This window comes from Pseudorca crassidens, chromosome 5 (genome assembly GCF_039906515.1).
Source record: "Pseudorca crassidens isolate mPseCra1 chromosome 5, mPseCra1.hap1, whole genome shotgun sequence".
Lineage (NCBI taxonomy): Eukaryota > Metazoa > Chordata > Mammalia > Artiodactyla > Delphinidae > Pseudorca > Pseudorca crassidens.
Window position 1 is genome coordinate 90,858,689 of NC_090300.1, and position 21,921 is coordinate 90,880,609.

At 36.3% G+C, this 21,921-nt stretch overlaps 1 protein-coding gene across 1 annotated transcript in view; it reads left to right on the top strand.

Annotated features, from left to right (window-relative positions):
- The first annotated feature begins 296 nt into the window (after window positions 1-296).
- SLC9C1 (solute carrier family 9 member C1) overlaps window positions 297-21,921 on the top strand; it is a 95,112-nt gene continuing 73,487 nt past the window's right edge. The window contains exons 1-5 of the mRNA XM_067737159.1: window positions 297-441; window positions 1,597-1,697; window positions 4,435-4,563; window positions 14,062-14,227; window positions 17,020-17,148. Of these exons, the coding sequence (XP_067593260.1) occupies window positions 297-441; window positions 1,597-1,697; window positions 4,435-4,563; window positions 14,062-14,227; window positions 17,020-17,148 (670 nt within the window). The remainder of the gene's footprint in view (window positions 442-1,596; window positions 1,698-4,434; window positions 4,564-14,061; window positions 14,228-17,019; window positions 17,149-21,921) is intronic.

Below are 21,921 nucleotides of genomic sequence, written 5' to 3' on the forward strand. Positions count from 1 at the left end.
GAGTAGCGCTTGGCATCATAAGAACACAGGATGACACTGGCTCGTCTCTATCACTTGGGGTTGTAATTCTTCTATCATCTAAATTGAAAACATCATAGAAGAGGGAGGCATCCCTAATTTGGGCACACCTTAAGAAATCACTAGAAATAACTAAAGAGAAATATAGGCTTTTTATTTATTTTTTAAGAAAAGCTGTAGAAGGCCACCAAGAAGGAAAATCTTATGTTCTTTTGGTCCTAGGTGAGTTTTGCAGAGTCCTAAGAGTTGGATTCAGACGGCCTATGAGAAACCACAGGATGAGTGGCCCTGTTTCTAATTTCACTTTTCTTAACAAAGGATTTACCAACATATGGCTGGATATTTTTAGGACAACATTCACGAAAACTTCTCAGGACCTCCCTGATATCATTCTAATATTGTCTTTGATCTGTACAATTGGAGGTAGGTGTAATTCTTTTTATTTAAGTGTGTTTTGTGCTTGTATTTTGTAAATGTCACCATAGAGAATTAAGAAAAGTAGCAATAATAGGAAATTAGATTTTTTTTTCTAAATTCATACCTCTATACCAAGATTTTCAATCAAATGAATCCAACGGTAATCTGCCCCTGAGGAGAGACCATGTAGATCTGATCCACATTCTTCACCTCTATTGAGTTCAGAGTATTCATACCTTCTTACTTGCTAGGTCATGGTTAGATTTAAGTGATGTGGAGAATTGAACCAGATAAGCAGAAAATCAAAGGTTAGGGATTTTATTGTTACCTGCATCATCATAAACTAGAGTTTCATTCATATTTTAAAATTAGGTGTCCCACAGATTTCTTCACTTGGAAAAAGAATTTTCAAAGTGATAGGTCTTCTGAATGATTCAGTTACTTTTTAACCCCTTGGTAGGTGTTCCCTTAGGTTTTGTCCAAATGGTAAATTATGCCCAGCTTTTATGAGAAGAAAAGAACACTGTAGAAATCAAAAGAAAGCACATTTTTTGCATGTGCTTTTGACCTGATTAGGAATTGTATTACAAAGAATTAGAAACATTAAACTGAAGGAAATGCTGTGATACTACTTATTGCACCTTGAAAAAAATTATAAACAAAGTTAAATATTCATTTTATAGGCTTTCTAATGGGTAGTATGTAATTAGTAATAGGTAGCTAGTTTTTCTCATTATTAAATTATTATACTAATTGCTCATTGCTATCTTGGGAATCAGCCAGGATATTTCATTTAAGGTTAGTAATTTATTAATCCCTCATTGCAGGATTGCTAAAGAAATGAATATCTGATTTATAGCATGTACATAAACTGCTGTAAATATTTTAGTAGGAACACAAGAACGAACGATTACTAGCAATATTTAATAAAGATTCTAAGAAAATGATAGACTTTGTAAAAGAAGTAAAGCATGAATTTAGTGGATGACCAATTATACTGATTCTATATGCTTAAGTGTGAGGGAGGGTTTCAGTTACAGGAATATAGCAAGTAAGGAGTGGTGCAGTATTTCATTGTCCTCAGTATTAAGAAGTCATGTCCAATTAAAGTTCTATAAATGTGGTATTTCACTGCCTTTCAATAGACATATTTTTTTGCAGCATTTTTGAACCTACACTTGAAAGACTTTCCAATTCCTCTCCCTGTGATATTATTTTTATTTGGATGCAGTTTTGAAATGTTCAGTTTTACATCTGACCAGGTGTGTATAGTAAATATGAGTAAATATAGTAAATATTTTATATATCTGACTATATCTAAGATTCATATAAATACAAAGATGGCTTAAGAAAATTTGTAAACATATTTCTTCACTGCTGTGCCAGTTGATAGAGGCTTATGATGTGGATAACATCATATCAGCTGTGTAGAAGAAGGAACCAGGCATGAAAGAGCTGAAATCCAGGTAACATAGTCAAAACAGAGCCTAGGTCTGAAACTAGGTAGGCAATTCAGAATGAGTACATGTACAGCTGCTAAGAATGTGAGTAGCTGAGTATTTAATCATAATTCAAAACCTTAGACAAGAAATTGGTAAACAAGATAGAAGCCCAGAGAGACTTTGAGCTACTGATACAGGACTCTAGTGGCAAGAGAATTCTGACATTGAACAAATCTATTGCCTTGGGAATGTTTCATAGTGTTCCCATTAGAGTAGAGGCTACTCTCTAAGTGCACCTGCCTTAGAATATTTCAAGAAACATACACTGAACCTCTTACATGGAGCTGGAAGTGAGGAACAAGACAAAGTATATAGTCAAGGCATATACAGTATTACTAAATAGTTGGGAACAGCCGGAGTCAGGTAAAGGAGAGACAATATGCTTACTACAAGGAATATAGAATGCATTATTGACACATTAAATAGTCCTCTAGCCCAGGGGTTGGCGGCAAAGTGTTTTCTGTAAAAGGCCATATAGTACATATTTTAGACTATAAAGGCCATATGATCTCTGTCACGACTACTCAACTCTGCCATTGTAGTTTAAAAGCAGCCATAGACAATACATAAGTAAATTGGTATGGCTGTATTCCAATAATACTTTATTTATGAAAACAGGCATTGAGCCAGATTTGTTCCCAGGGCCCACAGTTTGCCAACACTTGCCCTAGTTAATCAGTATATAAACACGAACGTGTGTGAAAATGATTGACTTTCCCAAACAAATTTAACCAGTGATGTTAAAAACCATAATGGAAACCATGTATCCATGCCAGAACCAGAAGCAGATTACTCCTTCATTTGTCATGAACAGGTTTTATAATCATCTGATTTTTGACATAAGTGCAATTTTAAGTACTTCTATAAACTTTACTATTTGTCAACAACTCTTTAAAGGAAGAGACCATATGTTGAGAACTGTGAACGGTCTAAGATTTTACTCAACTTTCAATCTAATAATTTTGCTTGCCACAGTTGCATCGCCCTGGCAAAAGACACGGGACTCCTGGGCTAGAAACAAAGGACTTTATTACTCATAGCAATAACAGAAGCCAGAGTCTCCGCATTTTCTTGCCCCTGTTCCATGAGCCCCACAGGGAGAAGTAAAGAGGGCAAGGTGAAACCTGCATACACAATGGGTTGCATTATAGGAGAAGAAATCTGAGCTTAGAGAACTTGAATATTTTATGATGGGCAGTGAGCTCATCTGCCCTCTTGCTCCAGAGAGAGATAATATCTTTATAACACTGGACAGTATAGTAAACCTGCCTTTTTCTCTGGAGGGAGACACTTGCTTTATCTTCCAAAGCTATTAACCATACAAATATTCTTGAAAGAAAATATTCCTGGAAGAAAAGCAGTCAGTGCCCCCATCCATAGCATACAGAGAAACACAAGAGACCCATGAAGAATCATTTCCCAAATGCAAGGAGAGAGCCTAACACAGTAGGTACTCAGTGTTTCCTTAATGAGTGAATGTTGAATGGATGTGTTAACGAACCAAACTTGGTCTGCTTGCCCACGGGCAGTAAAGCCAATCTACTGACAGTGGGTTGTGGTGAAGGAAAGTGCAGCGTTTATTGTAAGGTGCCATACAAGGAATATGGGACAGCTAGTGCTCAAAAAGCCTGAACTCCCCGATGGGTTTCAGCAAAGCATTTTTAAAAGCAAGGCAAAGGAAGGGAGTCCCAGGGTATATGATGAGCTCATGCACAAGTCTCTGACTGGTTGATGGTGAGGTAAAGTAGAAAGATCAAAAATTGTTGCAAATATTTCCTGGTTCCAGCCAGACTCCTGAAGGGATGTGTTAATTTCTTTCATTTGGTGCGGCTGGGGGGGGGGGGTTGCATCTGTAAAACAACTCAGGAAATGTGCATGAGATACTATTATCTAGGTACTTCAGAGAGGACCTAAAGCAGAGGATATAAGGGAGACATCTCTCTGGGGAAGGCCCCATAGGGTCCTGCTTGGTTACAGATGCCCATATAGGATTTAAAACTATCAACTAAATATTTTATGATAAACACCATTAATTGGTTATTTCATAATCTGCATTACCTTCCCAGTCTCTATCCCTGCTATTCTTCCATACACATCTTCTGTATAATCCATGGCTAATTACGTAGTTTCTGGAAATTGATACGATTGTTTACTCCTTTGTGGATTTTGTGCATGATGATCCGTCTACCTGAAATCTCTTTCTTTCTCTTGTATGCCTGAAAATCTGCTACATACCCTTTAGTACTTTTGTCAAACTGTTTCCTATATCTATTCTTAAAAAAAAAAAAGAAAAAGAAGCATAGAGATGTTCATTAACCTTTTGCTGTAGTTGGTAATGATCTGATGCAAAATTATGAAAATCCAAGAGTTAAGACTTCAGCACTTACTATGTTGTGATTAATCTTTCTATCTTGTGCTAGGCATAGGAGTGCCTGGCATGTATTCCATGCTAATAGACCAACAGATAAATGAGAAAGTAACATTTTTATATTATTAGGTCCAAAACTATGCAGATGCCATACAGTGGATGGATCCACATTTATTTTTTGATATATTTACACCAATAATTCTCTTTAATGTTGCATTTGACATGGATGTTTACCTGCTCCACAAGTTATTCTGGCAGGTAAGAAGTGTTATTTTCAATAATATTATTCACTCATGAACTACTACATGTTATCTGTGTTCAGATTTTTTTACAGTTTTAAAAATCAACTATATTTAGGTATAATTTATATGCAATAGTATGCATACATTTTGAGAGTACAGTTTGATGAGTTTTGACAAATATCAACCTATCAAGATATAGAAATTTCCATTATCCTAGAAAATTCCCTCAGACTTCTTTGAAGTCAATCCCTCATCAATGCCTCAGAGAGGTAAGTACTGATCCAACTTTCTCTTTTTTAATGATTCAATTTCATTTGATTTACCTTAGAAATTCTGTCCAAATATTATGTAATTTTTGGTACAGATAGTCATTTGCAAGGTCATGGGGTACAAGTGCAAAGACTAACTTTCTCATTACTTGTCATTTCTATATAGTATATTTCTTTTGAATATTAATTCAAAGAGAAAAGTAGGAAATCATTTCTATAGCCTTATTATTAAAGTCTCAAATAGATGCCAGGTGAAAAAATTTACATAGTGACTATTACAGGCATTATTTTCAAAAGTCATTCCTAAGCAAGATAAATTATATTCAATTAAATTGATTAAAAAATCCATTACATATTGTTTTTAGCAGGTTCTTCAAGATTTACATAACAGTGTCATTGTCTTCCATGTATGACTTAGATTCACAATCAAAAATAAGTCTCCACTTTGATACCACTGTAGTTTTCTTTTTTCCAAAAATTTTTACTTTTGATAAAGTTCATCAATTTTTCTTTTAGAATTTGTGTTTTTATGTCCTATTAAAAATTATTTGCCTATTCTAAGGTCACTAAGATCTTTTGCTATGTTTTCTTCTAGAAGTTTAATAGTTTTAGATTTCACATTTAGGTCTAAGATCCAATTTGAGTTAATTGTTTTATATGATGTGAGTTGGGTGTTCTGTTTCATTTTTTTTCATATGGACATTCAATTTTTACAAAATCATTTTTCTTCTTCCAGTTTTATTGAGATATAATCAATGTAGAGCACCATATAAGTTTAAGGGGTACATCATGATTTGACTTGTATACATCATGAAATGATTATCATAATAAAGTTAGTGAATATCCATCATCTCACAGATACAAAATTAAAGAAATAGAAAAAAATATTTTTCTCTGTAATGAGAACACTTAGGATTTACTCTCTTGACAACTTTTGTGTGTAACATACAGCAGTGTTCATTATATTCATCATATTGTTGTACATCACATCCCTACTACTTATTTATTTTATAATTGAAAGTTTTGTACCTCTGGACTGCCTTCATCCAATTCTCCCTCTCACACCCCCTCCCACCCTGCCTCTGGTAACCACAAATCTGATCTCCTTTTCTATGAGTTTGGTTGCTTGTTTGTTTATTTTTGAAGTATAATTGACCTATACCACTGTGTTAGTTCCTGTTACACAACACAGTAGTTTGATATTTATATACTTTTCAAAATGATCATCACAATGTCTAGTTACAATATGCCACCGTACAAAGATGTTAACTAGTTATTGCCTATATTACCCACACTGTACATTTCATACCTGTGAATCATTTATTTTGCAACTGGAAGTTTGTACGTCTTAATCTCCCTCACCTATTTCTTTCCTTCTCCCAACCCCTCTCCAGGTGGCTACCTGTTTGTTCTCTATATCTATATAAATCTGTTTCTGTTTTGTTACATTTGTTCAGTTAGTTCTTGCCACAGATGGCAAGATTCCATTCTTTTGTGGTTGAGTAATATTCCATTGTGTGTCTGTGTGTTGTTTGTGTGTATATATATATATATATACACACACACACATATATAAACCGCATCTTCTTTATCCATCTATCGATGAACATTTAGGTTGCTTCCATACCTTGGCTATTGTAAATAATGCTGCAATGAACATAGAGTGCACATATATTTTTGAATGAGCATTTTCATTTGCTTTGTGTAAATACCCAAAAGTGGAATTGCCAGATGATAGGTAGTTCTATTTTTAATTTTTTGAGGAATCTCCATACCGTTTTCCATAGTGGCTGCACCAATTTACATTCCCATGAATGGTGCATGAGGTTTCCCTTTTCTCTACATCCTCTCTAAAACTTATTTGTTGTCTTTTTGATAATAGCCATTCTGACAGACGTGAGGCGATATCTCATTGTCGAAATCAGGGATTTGCATTTCCCTGATGATTAGTGATGTTGAGCACATTTTCATATGCCTATTGGCCATTTTTCTGTTTTCTTTGGAAAAATGTCTATTCAGATCCTCTGCCCATTACTTAATAGGTTTGTTTGTTTGTTTTTGATGTTAAGTATTATGACCTCTTTGTACATTTTGGATCTTAACCCCTTATTCAATATATTGTTTGCAAATATCTTCTCCCATTCAGTAGGTGATCTTTTTGTTTTGTTGAGAGTTTCTTTCCTTCACTATGCAAAAGCTTTCTAGTTTCATGTAGTCCCATTTATTTATTTTTGCTTTTGTTTCCCTTGCCCAAAGAGACATAGCCAAAAAAAACGTTACTAAGACTGATAACAAAGATCTTACTACCTATGTTTTCTTCTAGAAGTTTTTCAGGTCTTACATTTAAGTCTTTAATCCATTTTGAATTTATTTTTGTGCAGGATGTGAGAGAGTAGTACAGTTTAATTATTTTGCATGTAGCTATTCAGTTTTCTCAACACCATTTTTTGAAGAGGCTGCCTTTCCCAAATTGTATATTTCTCCCTCCTTTGTCGTAGATTAATTGCCTATATAAGTGTGGGTTCATTTCTGGGCTTTCCATTCTGTTCCATTGATGCATGTTGCTGATCTCTTAAGCTCAGATGCATTTCAACAACCCTGCATTTTTATTCCCCCCCTCACATTTACTGTTTTTGACATCATATTTTACATATTTTTGCTTTATGTACCCCTTTACTGCTTATTGTTGATATAGATGATTTTACTACTTTGGTCTTTCTACCTTCCTACCAGCTTTTAAGTGGTTGATCTACTACCTTTACTGTATATTTGTCTTTACCAATGAGATTTTTCCTTTCATAATTTTCATATTTCTAGTTGTAGCCTTTTCCTTTTCACTTAGAGAAGTACATTTAACATTCCTTGTAAAGCTGGTTTGGTGGTGCTGGACTTTTTTAGCTTTTGCTTTTCTATAAAACTTTTCATCTCTCCATCAAACTTTAATTAAAGCCTTGCTGGGTAGAGTAGTCTTGTTTCTAGGTTTTTCTCTCTTACCACTTTAAATATATCATGCCACTCCTTTCTGGCCTGCAGAGTTTCTGCTGAAAAGTCTGCTGACCGTCTTTTGGGAATTTCCTTGTACGCAGGCCTCTCACTGTTGTGGCCTTTTCCATTGCGGAGCACAGGCTCTGGACGCGCAGGCTCAGTGGCCATGGCTCACGGGCCTAGCCGCTCTGCGGCATGTGGGATCTTCCCGGACCGGGACACGAACCCGTGTCCCCTGCATCGGCAGGCGGACTCTCAACCACTGCGCCACCAGGGAAGCCCCTCCTTTGCTGCTTTTAATATTCTTGCTTTAACTTTATGATCATTACCTTGAACTCTTTATCAGGTAGGTTGCTTATCTCCACTTCACTTAGTTCTTCTGGGGTTTTATCTTCTTCTTTCATTTGGAACATATTCCTCTGCTGCTTCATTCTGCCTAATTTGCTGTTTTATTTATATGTATCTGGTAAGTTAGTTACATTGTCCAACCTTGGAGAAGTGGTCTTTTTTAGAAGTCCTCTGTGACCCAGCAACATACTCTCCTCTCATCACCAGAGTTGTATCCTCTAGGAGTTCTTCCTATGTGGGCTTTGTGGGTCCTTCTGTTGAAGGAGGATGACCACTGTGTGCATTCTGGTAGATGTGGCTGACACCCAGTCCAGTTGGTTGCCAGGTTCTGCCTTGTGTGGGTGCTGTCAGCTGCTGGTGGGCAGGGCCAGGCAGCTGCCTGCAGAGCCCTGGGTGGTCCTGGGGCTAGGGTTGGCCCACTGGTGGGCAGAGCTGGGTTCTGGAGTGGGTGGTTTTGGGACCTGGTATCCTGGGTCTAGTGTCTGCTGCTGGTGGGTGGGCCCAGTTCCTGACACAGCTGATTACAGAGTCTGGAGTACCCCAGAGTTCATGTTGGCCTGTTGGTGAGTAGGGCTGAACCCAGGGGTGGGGAGCTGAGGGGTCAAAGATATCTCAGAGCTGGTGTCAGCTTGCTGACGGGCTTGGTGGTTGGGTCCCAGAACTGGTGTTGGCCTACTGATGGGCAGGGCCATGGTCTAGGGGGTCCTGGAGCAAGTGCTGTCCTGCTGATCTGGATGGCTTTGGTGCTCTGGTGGCCCCTGGGCTCATGTCCACCCACTGGTGGATGAGGATGAGTCCTGGGGCTAGTGCCAGCCCACTGGTGAGTGGAGCTGTGGCCTAGGTTCTCTGGCTGCAGGGCCCTGAGGGTCCTGGAATTGGTGTGTTGGCCTGCTGGTGGGCAGAGCTGGGGCCTGGGTTGTCCTGGGGCTAGTGCCAGCCCGTCGGTGGGTGTGGCTTGTCCAGGGGCTAGTGCCAGCTTGATGGTGGGCAGAGCCAGGTCCTTACAGATGGCTGTGGATATGCAGGGGATCCCAGGACTAGTGCCAGTGCATTGGTGTGTGGGGTTGGATCCTAGGCCTTTTGATGGACAGGGCTATGTCCCAGGATAGTTGTACACTCAGAGAATGTTAAGACAATTGGCCTGCTGGTGGGTGGGGCTATATTCTCACCCAGGTAGCTGCTTGGCCTGAGGCGTCCCAGTACTTTCCCAAGGTGAGCTCCGGTTGCATCCTTCCTTTCTGAGAGGCGCTCCGAGATCAGCAGGTGGGTCTGACCCAGACTCCTTTCAGATCACTCCCTCTGCCCTGGGTCCCAGAGCATCTGAGATTTTGGGTGTGCCCTGTAAGAGGGGAGTATCTATTTCCTACAGCCATCTGGCTCTCCCAAAAGAAAGCCCTGCTGGCCTTCAAAGCCAAATGTTCTAGAGGAATCATCTTCATGGTGCAGTACCCCCAGGCTGGGGAGGCTGATGCAGGGCCTGGACCCCTTGCTCCTTAGGGAGAGTCTCTGCAATTGTAATTATCCTCCTAGTTGTGGCTCACTCACTGTGGGTATGGATTTTGACTATACCGTGTCTCTGGCCCTTCTACACATCTCATGGTTTGTTTTTTTGTGTTTTTTTTTTTTTTTTGAAGTATAGCTGATTTAAAATATTTAAAATATTATATTAGTTTCAGGTTTACAATGTAGTGTGATTCAGTATTTTTGGAGAACATACTCCATTATAAGTTATTATAAGATAATGACTATAATTCCCTGTACTATACTATTTTATACATGCTAGTTTGTGTCTGTTAATCCCATATACTTAATTTGTCCCTTCTCCCTTTGGTAACCACTAATTTGTTTTCTATGTCTATGAGTCTGTTTCTGTTTTGCATATACATTCATTTGTATTAATTTTTTTAGATTCCCCATATAAATGATATCAGACAGTATTGGTCTTTGTCTGGCTTATTTCACTAAGCATAATATTTTCTAAGTCCATCCACATTGCTGCAAATGGCAGAATTTCATTCTTTTTTGCATTGGTTGTATAGTGGTGAGCATAGGTGCCTTCCATTCTTTTTATGGCTGAGTAATAGTCTATGGAATACATATACCACATCTTCTTTATCCATTTATCTGTTGATGGGCACTTGGGTTGTCATGGTTTGTTCTTTATATAGTTAGTTGTAGAAGATCATTTCTGCTAGTCTTCTGGTCTTTCTCAACAAAAGCTACTCTGTAAATAGTTGTAATTTTGATGTGCCAGTGGGAGAAGGTAAGCTCGAGGTCTTTCTATGCACCGCGCCCCCCACGTCTTTGCCACTGCCCTCTATATTCAAAAATTTTAAAACTTTGCTCCAAATTGTAAAACAAAGTAAACAAGGAAAAAGTATAAAGTGTGGGAAAAGTAAATTCAGCTCTACATTTTAGTGAATAAACTATATCTTTTCAATTGTCTAGCATGTTGAAGACTCAAGAAAGAAATTATGGAGGAAAAAAGTAACAAAAAAATCTGACCGGCAAAACTTAACGCCACTTATGATTTTAACTCTGATACTATAAGAAAGCTATTATTAAATATACTAGGTCCAGTAAAAGGAAATTACTGATAAAAGTTGTGTTTCAAATACCCACCTTCTAAAATTTCCCACACACACACATAAAAGAACAGCACAGAGAAGACTACTCACAGAAACAGCAATAATCCTAATTCACAAGCTATTATGATTATTTTCTAATCATGTGATATTTGAACCCCTCCAGGAAAGACCTTGAGAAAAAATACTCTAGATTATAAGCAGGATGTGCATTTCTTTCAAAGTAATCAATACAGTTTTGCAAGTATAAAGCTGTTACCTAAAATACATTAGAATCAAAACTATTAAAATAACTTACACTTGAAACAGAGTCCAGGCAAATTAAATTCAGACAAATTACAAAAAAATGAAATTGAAAAGAATAGAGATATAATACTAGTTTGAGCTGGTTCTAGTGTTCCCTGTCAAGCCATCTCCTGAGTCTCTGTTCAACTGGGGGGTCAGCTGAGGTAGGATGAGCTAGATGGCTCTGCTCATATGTCTTTTGGTTGGTACTGTTAATATTGGCTATAGGCAATGATTGTCACTGTACATGTATCTCATTATCCAGGCAATTATTCCAGGCTTCTTCACATGGTGATTTCAGAGTCTCAAACATCAGTGGGAGAGGGCAATCTTGAATTTACTAGTGCTTTTTAAGAGAAAATTTTTATTGAAGTATAGTTGGTGTATAACATTTTCTAAGTTATTGGTGTACAATATGGTGATTCCCAACTTTTTAAAGTTATACTCCATTTATAGTTATTATAAAATATTGGCTATATTCCCTGTGTTCTACGATATATCATTGTAGCTTATTTTATGCATAATAGTTTGTATCTTTTAATCTTCTACCCCTATATTGCCCCTCCACACTTCCCTCTCCCCACTTTTTAAGTCTCTAGTTACATCAGGTTTGCTCCTGTTCAGTCAGTATGGAAGATAGCTACCCAATGGTGTGGATTCAGGGAGCAGAATTACTGCAGCCATTTTTGCAAACAATATACCATGTGATTTATTGAGGTATCAACAGCTATTTGGTGGAAGAACAAAGATTTGGATATCCTGACCCTCAATCCTCTTGTCTCAAAGCCTCATTTTAATTTGTTCCTTTGAACAGGAGTTAGTAATACAACTCCCTTGACCACCATAACCTTAAATTGAGAATTCAGCCACCCTAGAGGTAAATTACCTAGGGGACCTTGATTTTCTTTCACCATTCTGATGCTGTTATCAAGCTTTATCTACCAAAGACTCCTTCTCAATAGTGTCAGGCCTCAGTAATGCCATATAAGCACTCTGTCATTGTTCTGTCAATTTTAAGATTGGGTTAGAAATGTCTGATTAAGTGACAACGAAAATCACTCAGGACTAGCACCCGGGCCTCCTGAGTCAGAGTCCAGTTATTTCCCAACTGGACCCTAACTCTCCGCAAGAATGTCCCTGTACAGACAAAAGACTAAAATAATCAGAAGGAAGATAGCTTTTAATATTTTAGCTCTGCTGAATTCTCTTTTTCATTAACTGCATTAGGTATGTCTTTCTCCAGTGCCTATTGCAATGCCTCATTGCATAGTAGGTAGTGAATAAATGTGTAATAAATAAGGGGGTAAGAACTTGTGCTTTTTCATTTTTCTTGATGTAGCAAAAGTTGAGACAGGAACCTGGGGATTTTATTTGATTTTACTTCTCTGGAGAATTGTTTTAAATGGGAATGATTAGTACACTGCTGGTGGCTGTGTTTGTTGGTAAAACTTTTTGGAGGATATATTAGTAATCTCTATGGAAAGTTCCAAAATGATGCATGTCTTTAATTTTACTCATTGAAATTCTAAGGATATAATTAAGGATGTATGATATTGCTGTTTTTAATTTTATATTGGCAGTAAGAGCATTTTTCAACATCATTATGAAATTCTTAGTTATCCATTTTTATTTCATTTTATTTTTAAATTGAAATATAATTGACATATAACATTATTTAGTTTCAGGTGTGCAACATAATGATTTGATATTTGTATATATTTCAGAATGCTCACCAAAATAAGTCTAGTTAACATCCATCACCGCACATAGTTACAAATCATTTTTCTTGTGATAAGAACTTTTAAGACCTACCTTCTTAGCAAATTTCGAATATGAAATGCACTATTGTTGTTAACTATAGTCACCATACTGTATATTGCATCCCTATGCTTTATTTGTTTTATAACTGGAAATTGGTATCTTTTGACCCCTTTTACCCATTTCACACCTCCAACCCCCCACCCCACCCCACTGCCCGCCTCTGTTCTCCGTATCTATGAATTTAGTTTTTTGTTTTTTTAGATTCCACATATAAGTAAGTGAGATCATATGATATTTGTCTTTCTCTGTATGACTTATTTCACTTAGTATATGCCCTCAAGATCCACCCACATTGTGGCAAATGGCAAGATTTCTTTCTTTTTCTTATGGCTGAATAATATTCTATATAGATACCACATTTTCCTTATCCATTCATCCATAGATGGACATTTAGCTTGCTTCCATGTTTTGGCTATTGTAAATAATGCTACAGTGAACATGAGGGTGTAGTTGTGAATTCTCATAGGTACTTTAAGGCACAATCACCACATTTTCCCAAGTGCATTTGGTAATAAAATCTTGCTAGATAACCACCACAGGTAGAATAGGAGAAAGTAGAAGACAATGGTGGGAAGGCAGAAGGCCAGGATCCAGTTGTAGAATAACAGAATGCCCCTTCCCATCTTTTTTCTGGTCCTCTGCCCTTTCTATACATTCCTTCTATTATTTTGTTTTCTCTTTTTTCCCCTCTTTTGTAACTTCTTTCTAAATTTGTGTTCTTTTTTCTATGTTAATAGGCTATGTCTCAGTTTTTATGCATTGTTAAATGTGTATATATATATATAATATATATATATATATATGGTATGTATGTATATACCTTCACACATATACATCTATATTCAGTGGCCTTATCAAGAAAATTAAAAGTTCATTTTTTTTCCATTATGGTTTATTACAGGATATTGAATATAATTCCCTGTGCTTTAGAGTAGGACCTTGTTGTTTATCTATTTTATATGTAGTAGATTGTATAAAAGTTCCTTTTTAACTATAATGTGGTATTTCCTGTAACTGGTATTTCTTAGGTCCTAAGAATCTCATTGCAATATTTGTTCCTTATTTCCAGAGTTGCAATCACATAGATGTTAAATAAGATAATTTAAAATTTCCCTTTAATGGATTGCATGTGATTCTACATCTCCAGTATCCTGATTATCTGCATTTAAAAATGGAATACAAATGCCATCTGATTTTTCTATCTGTAAAATTTCTTTGCAGATACTTTTAATTACAATTCCTGGCTTTTTGATTAATTATACCTTAATTCTTTGGTATTTGGCATCTGTGAATAAATTAGTTTTGAAAACCACCACATGGTTATTATTTTCAGCTATCCTTGTGAGTTCAGATCCTATGCTGACTTCATCTTCTATAAAAGACCTGGGTAAGTATATTTTTCTCTTTTCCTATATTTAAAATATATTCCATGCTTAAACTGTCTAGTTTTAAGATCTTTTGTTCACTATAGCTTTTCACTATGTGAAGTGGGGTGCTGGGACATTGGGGATTGAGCATAGAGATTCAGGTGGTGATGCTTAGAAAAGAAGGAAATGCCAGTGATGGGCTTACTTAGTATTTTAAGTCTTACATTCAGTTGTGGAATAGGGCAGGGGATTATTTGTAATCCTTGACTTTATACATGCTTCTATCCTGAGCCAACAGAGTAGTTCTGGGAGAATCACAATATTGCATGTACATTGCGGTGACATTTCTATTGCCCAAAACCCCTTTTCTGTTGAAAACACTGTCATTAAGATAATTCTATTGGTAAAAAAAAAAAAAAAAAAAGAAAGAAAAAGTCGTTGGAGTGTTTGTCACCATTAAGACCAAAAGCCTAAAAAGTCAAAAACAATAAAATCATTAATGATACAGTGTGTACTATTTTAGGAGAAAGAAATCTATATTTAGAAGTATAAAATATCAAGTCAATGTAATCCAGAAAAAAATCCAAGAGCCTCATTCAAAAAAAAAATTACCTAATTTGTATTCCCTCAGCTATTTTTTAGTAATGAGAACAAAAACATTTGCTTTAAAGTAGAATTAAAGTATAATTTTAATATGGCACATACATGCACATACACACACACATACTTTTTATGGCCACTTGAAAAGGAAAGAGCTCTCTGAGGCAAGTAGAAACAGAGTAGTGCAGAAACCTCAATTGTACCTATGTGAATAAAGAAAAGCCATATCTTTAAGACAAGGAGATTTGTCTGTCCCTCAACCCTGCTTCTATGAGACTCTGTCAATGTCAGGCCCTTTCCTACTCAAAAGATTTGGAAGAGTTCTATGCTACCTGAGAGAATTCCATACTCTTCTTAATTGGAATCTAGTTACTTATTCCACTGACTTCCTGGCTTACCATTGTTGAATTTAAATAATTTCTTTGGGTTGAGTTACAAGGTTGTTCTCATAAACTTTGACCATCTTGTCGTTACTTTTGGAATTTTATTTTTCTCCTCAATTTGCATCTTAAAAAAAATTTTTTTAAATAAAGTATCTTTCTCTTGGCAACATTTTTGTCTGAGTTTTCAAAGCAAGACTTTTATATATTTTTTACTTTATTCTCAAAAATAAAATCTGCCCAGGCCAATGTCTGGAGTACATGAATACATTCACGTTGTTTTGAGCTTTTTAGGGTCCACTGACTTCTCTTATGTTCCTTGTCTGTTATTTATTTCTAAATACTCACATTTTGTTATAGCCCCATTTTCTAAAATGGAATAGTTATACAACAGTGTCAGTTAGGGTTTGTCTTTGTCTTTGTTTTTGACTAAAAAGCCACCACCAAAACATAGTGGCTTAAAACTACAATTATATATATATATATATTTTTAAACATCTTTATTGGAGTATAATTGCTTTACAATGGTGTGTTAGTTTCTGCTTTATAACAAAGTGAATCAGTTATACATATACATATGTTCCCATATCTCTTCCCTCTTGCGTCTCCTTCCCTCCCACTCTCCCTGATGGCATAGGCTGGGCTCCACTGATTGTGGCTAGGCTTACTAATGAATCTCCAGTCAGCTGGAGGGTCATTTGGGGACTAAGTGATCTAGGATGGCCTCAACTAGGAAGATTCACCTTTCTTCCATGTATTTCTCACATTCCTCCAGAAGGGTAGCCAGGGAATGCTGCCATGGTGGTGGCAGGGATCCAAGAGAGAGGAAGCAGAAATCTTCCTCAAGCCTCTGCTTTCATCAAGTCTCATTAAAAAATAATATTTTTTTTAAATTTAAAAATCAGAACTCTTTGGTGAGAGAAACTGCAACTTCTTACAGCAGAGGGCCTGGATGAAGGGAGAGGTGAAGAATTGGACCATCAAGGCAATTGAACTTCCACAGGAACAGACTGCCTTGGCTTTTCTTCTCTTCCAACAGCATACTTACTGTATTAGATTGTGATCACAACTATAGAGTGGTTGGTTCACAGGGAGGGCTTTTACCATTTCCTTAATAATATTTCCTTTCTATGGACATTTTGAAAACCATTAAAGGTGCTCAAAGTTATAGTTTTCCCCTACAGGCACATTGAATAGCAAAGAAAAATGATAATTGATGGATATCTAAACTTAGAATATCATCATAAATAGAGGAGGATGAGGATGGAAGTAGATTATATCAGGGTGCTCTCCATTAATGGAGCTTGATTTCTAAAACCATCGAAAGTGATGTATGAGAAAGTCAGACAATGTCTAATTATAGTGTGATTATCAGGACAATTGCCTTAATACTTTGATTGGGTACCGTGGTATAAAGCCTTAGTTTATAAATATACTTTATTCCTCCACCATCAGTTTTTCTTGTCTTAAATGCATGATGTATGTATTTATATAAGCCAAGTCTCAGAATTAAAAGTAATAAATTTTATGTTTTCATCTGTGCTTTGAAACAAGGAATGAGAGCTCTAGTTGATTATCTTACTTACATAAACTATAATCAACGACAATTAATTTGGTAACTAATCACGGTGATCTAGACTTAACTTGTAGTTGATACATAATGAAATTTCCTTGAAGGGAGTTTACAAACATGACTAAAGTATACTTAAGTATGTAGGAAAAGTATGTGATATAAATACATAGCTGAATATCCTTCTAATTGTTGATAAAATTTTATTCTTCAACATTGATGAAGTTTTTCCCACCTTAAAAAAATATTTTTCCTTCTGCAGGTCTTTCTAGAGGCCTCGTCAATTTAATTAATGGAGAAAGTCTGATGACCTCTATAGTGTCTTTAATAGTGTTTACTAGTATTATAGATATTAACTTTGGCTTGCAAAAAAAAGTAAACTATTCCTTAGGTAAGGACTTATTTTTTTCTTAATTTCTTAAAATTAGAATCCTGTATTTTCTGAAAGTTTACATGGATTTTGTAACACCTTACCATAAGTTATGCTTATACAAACATAATTGTATTAGTATAATGATTTACTCTTTACAAAGCACTACCACACATCCCTTATTTAATATCTGTTGTAGTTTTGTTGTGAGGCTGAGTTGGGACTTTTCACGAGGATGCATATAGAAGCAACATTCCACAGGCCTAGGCTGAATCAGAATGCTTGATAACAAGAATGAGGGATGTTGTTTTTTATGCGTTGAAGATGAACTCAAAAGATAAGCCAAGTAGTGCATCCACCAGTGGCGAGAGGAGGTGGCTTCCCTTCCCTTCGCCCTGGGACTATCTCCCTGCAGGCAATACAGAAAGCTGTCAGCTCAGGGAGGAAATGTGAGTTATACAGCCATCTACAAGGCCTGAGCGCAGTGCTTGTAAGCAAAGAGACTGTAATATGCCTGGAAGCTCATTTACCACATTCAGATAGCCCTGAACAATAAGTATTTTATTTCCTTTATCATATGTGTATGTGTGCATTTGTGTGTATGAAATAAATGATATATGCACACTATAATGAGTGATTATAAAGTATTCATAAAGTATACAGATGAGTAATTATCACTCAGGACCAGAAATACAGTTACCAGCACTCCCATGAGCATCTTATATGTCCCTTCCCCATGCTTTCAGTGGTGCTCAGAGTGTAGTCTCAATAAAATTAGAAATTAAAAAGGAGAAGTTACAATCAACACCACAGAAATACAAAGGACCATAGGAGACTACTATAGGCAACTATATGCCACTAAAATGGACCCCTAGAAGAAATGGACAATTTTTTAGAAAGGTACAATCTCCCAAGACCAAACCAGGAAGAAATAGAAAATATGAACAGACTAATTACAAGCACTGAAATTGAATCTGTGATTTCAAAAACTCCCAACAAACAAAGGACCAGGACCAGATGGCTTCACAGGGGAATTCTACCAAACATTTAGAGAAGAATTAATACCTATTCTTCTGAAACTATTCCAAAAAATTGCAGAGGAAAGAACACTTCCAAACTCATTCTATGAGGTCACCATCACTCTCATACCAAAACCAGACAAAGATACAAAAAAAAAGAAAGAAAATTACAGGCCAATATCACTCAATATCACTGATGAACATAGATGCAAAAATCCTCCACAAAACACTAGCAATCCAAATCCAGCAATACATTAAAAGGATCATACCCCATGATCAAGTGGGATTTATTCCAGGGTTGCAAGGATTTTTCAGTATCTGCAAACCAATCCATGTGATACACCACATTAACAAATTGAAGAATAAAATCCATATGATCATCTCAATAGATGTAGAAAAAGCTTTTGATAAAATTCAACATCCATTTATGATAAAATCTTTCCAGAAAGTGAGTGTAGAGGGAACCTACCTCAATATAATAAAGGCCATATATGACAAACACACAGCTAACATCACATTCAATAGTGAAAAACTGAAAGCATTTCCTCTGTGATCAGGAACAAGACAAGGATGTCTGCTCTCCCCATTTTTATTCATCATGGTTTTGGAAGCCCTAGCCACAGAAATCAGAGGACAAAAAAAAAAAAAAAAAAGAATTAAAAGGGATCCAAATTGGAAAAGAAGAAGTAAAACTGTCACTGTTCACAGATGACATGATACTATACACAGAAAATCCTAAAGACACTACCATAAAACTACTAGAGCTCATCAATGAATTTGGTAAAGTTGCAGGATACAAAGCTAATACACAGAAATCTGTTGAATTTCTATACACTAACAATGAAAGATCAAAAAGGGAAATTAAGGAAACAATCCCATTTACCACCACATCAAAAAAGATAAAATACCTAGGAATAAACCTACCTAAGGTGACAAAAGACCTGTGCTCTGAAAACTGTAAGACGCTGATGAAAGAAATCAAAGATGACACAAACAGATGGAAAGATATACATGTTCTTGGATTGGAAGAATAAATATTGTCAAAATGACTATACTACCAAAAGGCAATCTACGGAGTCAAGGCAATTCCTATCAAATTACCAATAGCATTTTTCACAGAACTAGAACAAAAAATTTTTTAATTTGTATGGAAACACAAAAGACTCAAAAGCAAACTTGAGAAAGAAAAACAGAGCTGGAGGAATCAGGCTCCCTGACCTCAGACTATACTACAAAGCTACAGTAATCAAAATGGTACAGTACTGGTATATACCATACTGTTTTGATTACTGACTATTCTTTTCCAAAAAAAATCACCCCTCTCATGTCTTCCTCTAGGGAGCTGGTTCAAGTGGTGGACAATTAATTACCCTACTTGTGCATAAGAAGCACTTGCTTTCAACATTGTTCTGTATCCAATTATTTTACCCAGGCGATGGCAGCTTGGAACATCAACTGGAACCCCAGTTTAGCACAGGAAGGTACATTCTCTTTAAATTCTTCATATATGCCATCTGTGGTGTATAAGAAAACCAAACCAACTACCTACATACAACCTTTTCCAAAATCCAGAATACAAAACGAGGTGACACCATACAGCACTTAGAGAGTTTTTACCATAAAACTTGCTGCAGATAAGGGCTTCCTGAAGATGAATAAGGTGAACAAAAAAGAAATGTTTATATTCAGAAGCATCTTAAAAACTCAAGAGCCACCCTTGGGGGAAACTGAAAAATGTAAAATGTAGTCATACATGCTGGTCAGAAGGATCCAAGCCCAGCCCCTATACCTGATCTAGTATTCTACCAGGTCCCATTTAAGATAGTAAATACTAATCACAGAATTTCAGGGAACTTTATCAGAGGCAACATCTACAATCTAATCAAAAGAGCTTTCTTGATATTCACTGAGAAGCAAAAAAAAAAAAAAAAAAAAGAAAAGTAAAAAGAAAAGTACTGATTTAGAAGTTAATTCATTCATTAATCCAACAGTTACTTGTTGATATGTACTATGTGATAGCTCCTATTCTAGGCCCTGGTGATTCAGCCATGAACATAATAGTCCTTGCTTTTGTGGAGCTTGCCTCAAAATTTTGACTATAATCAATGGAATAGAATTTTGTTTTTGATTAGATTTCAGAGGAGTACAAACTTTTAAGTAATCACTGTTAAAATGATAATAGTAACAACATTTTATTACAAATGTCTGCTGTAGAAGGAAGAGAAAAGTGAACTTATTTTCTTCGACATCAGGACTTTCTCTGAATTTTTAATAGGAGAATTTCCCCTAAGAAAGGTTCTTGATAAGTTTTACTGGTATTTCATTTATATCAGTTAACACAGCTGTGAAACAGTAATTTTCATAGTAATCATTATTTTACAACATGTAATTATTTAAACAGTAGTGCTCTATCTTTGAAGTGAACACATATTTCATAATAGGGAAAACCAAGAAGTTACTGCACTCAGAGGTTCTTACCTTTTCCTATTTGTATATTAGAAGTTTAAGAACATTATAAGAAATAATGGATTTGCTTTGAGGCTTTTCCTAACCTAATAAATCCATTCAGCATATATTGTACTCATTAAGAGCTATTTTTCTTTCTTAAAGGGGAAAGCAACTTTTAAACTGGGTCTTTTAACTCCAGTTCCCTGCATTTTTCTGAAACCAGAGTTGGCCTCCAGCCTATGTTTCATTTACAGGAGGTGCTGGATTCCCAAAATTATCATCATGGTCAACTCCATACCTAGAATGGATGTGACTTAGAGGGTCATTCATGAAATTCTCCTCCCAAGTTCACACTATCCCTACGGATGTTAAATCTTTCTGCTTGGCATATCTAGAAACCGTGGCTCCCTTTCAGCCATAGGAATGAGACTAGGTAGAGAAGGAATCTAAATAGCCTCAGTACTCTTAACAGTGCCCTCTCCACCAGTGGACATGATTGAGGATTCATAAATGGATTCTTTCTCCTTCATTTTACTATCTAAGAGCATAGTTCTAGGATTTACTTCCCCAAATTTAGCCTTGTTTTTCGATGTGGTTGCTGTTGCTGTTTTCTGTTGGCCATTCTTTGTTTCGATTTTGTTCTTGCTCTTCACATATTCTGTTGAAGTTGACCCTTCAGGCTTTCCTGACCCCAAGACCCACTCTCATCTGTAATTCAAACTTTGCTCCTCTGTTCCTCACCCTGTAAAGGTGGGAAGGACTTCCTCACCCACTGAAAATGCCTGATTCCGGCAATCAAGGCTATCAAGGGCTTAGGTCTCCTGTTTTCCAGGGGAGGGCATCATAACGACTGTAGAAAGCAATTTGGCAAGATATAATAATATCGATAAAGGATCAACTATCCTTTAGTGTAGTAATTCCACTTCTGGGGACTAAGGAAGTAATCAGAGAATTACAAAATAATTATGTACAGAAATACACACTGCAACATTGCTTATCAGGGAAAAAACTGGAAACAATGAAATGCCCAACAATAAGGAACCAATTGGATCGGTTTGGCAGGCCAAGACAATACAGGAAATTCACTCAGCTGGGACTCAGAGGCATTCCTTGTTTTGTATTTCTTTGTGTGTATTATGTTAGACCTGGAAAATAAGTTCCATGGGTTTAGAGACTTTCTACTTCTTGTTCATTACTGTTTTTCCAAAATGTATTACAATTTTGGCACTGAATAAATATATATTCCCTAATGGGGACTGAAAAAAGCTCTTAAACTAAACTGATCAAATTTTACAAATTTGTGTCTGACTTTTAACATTTGAAAAGA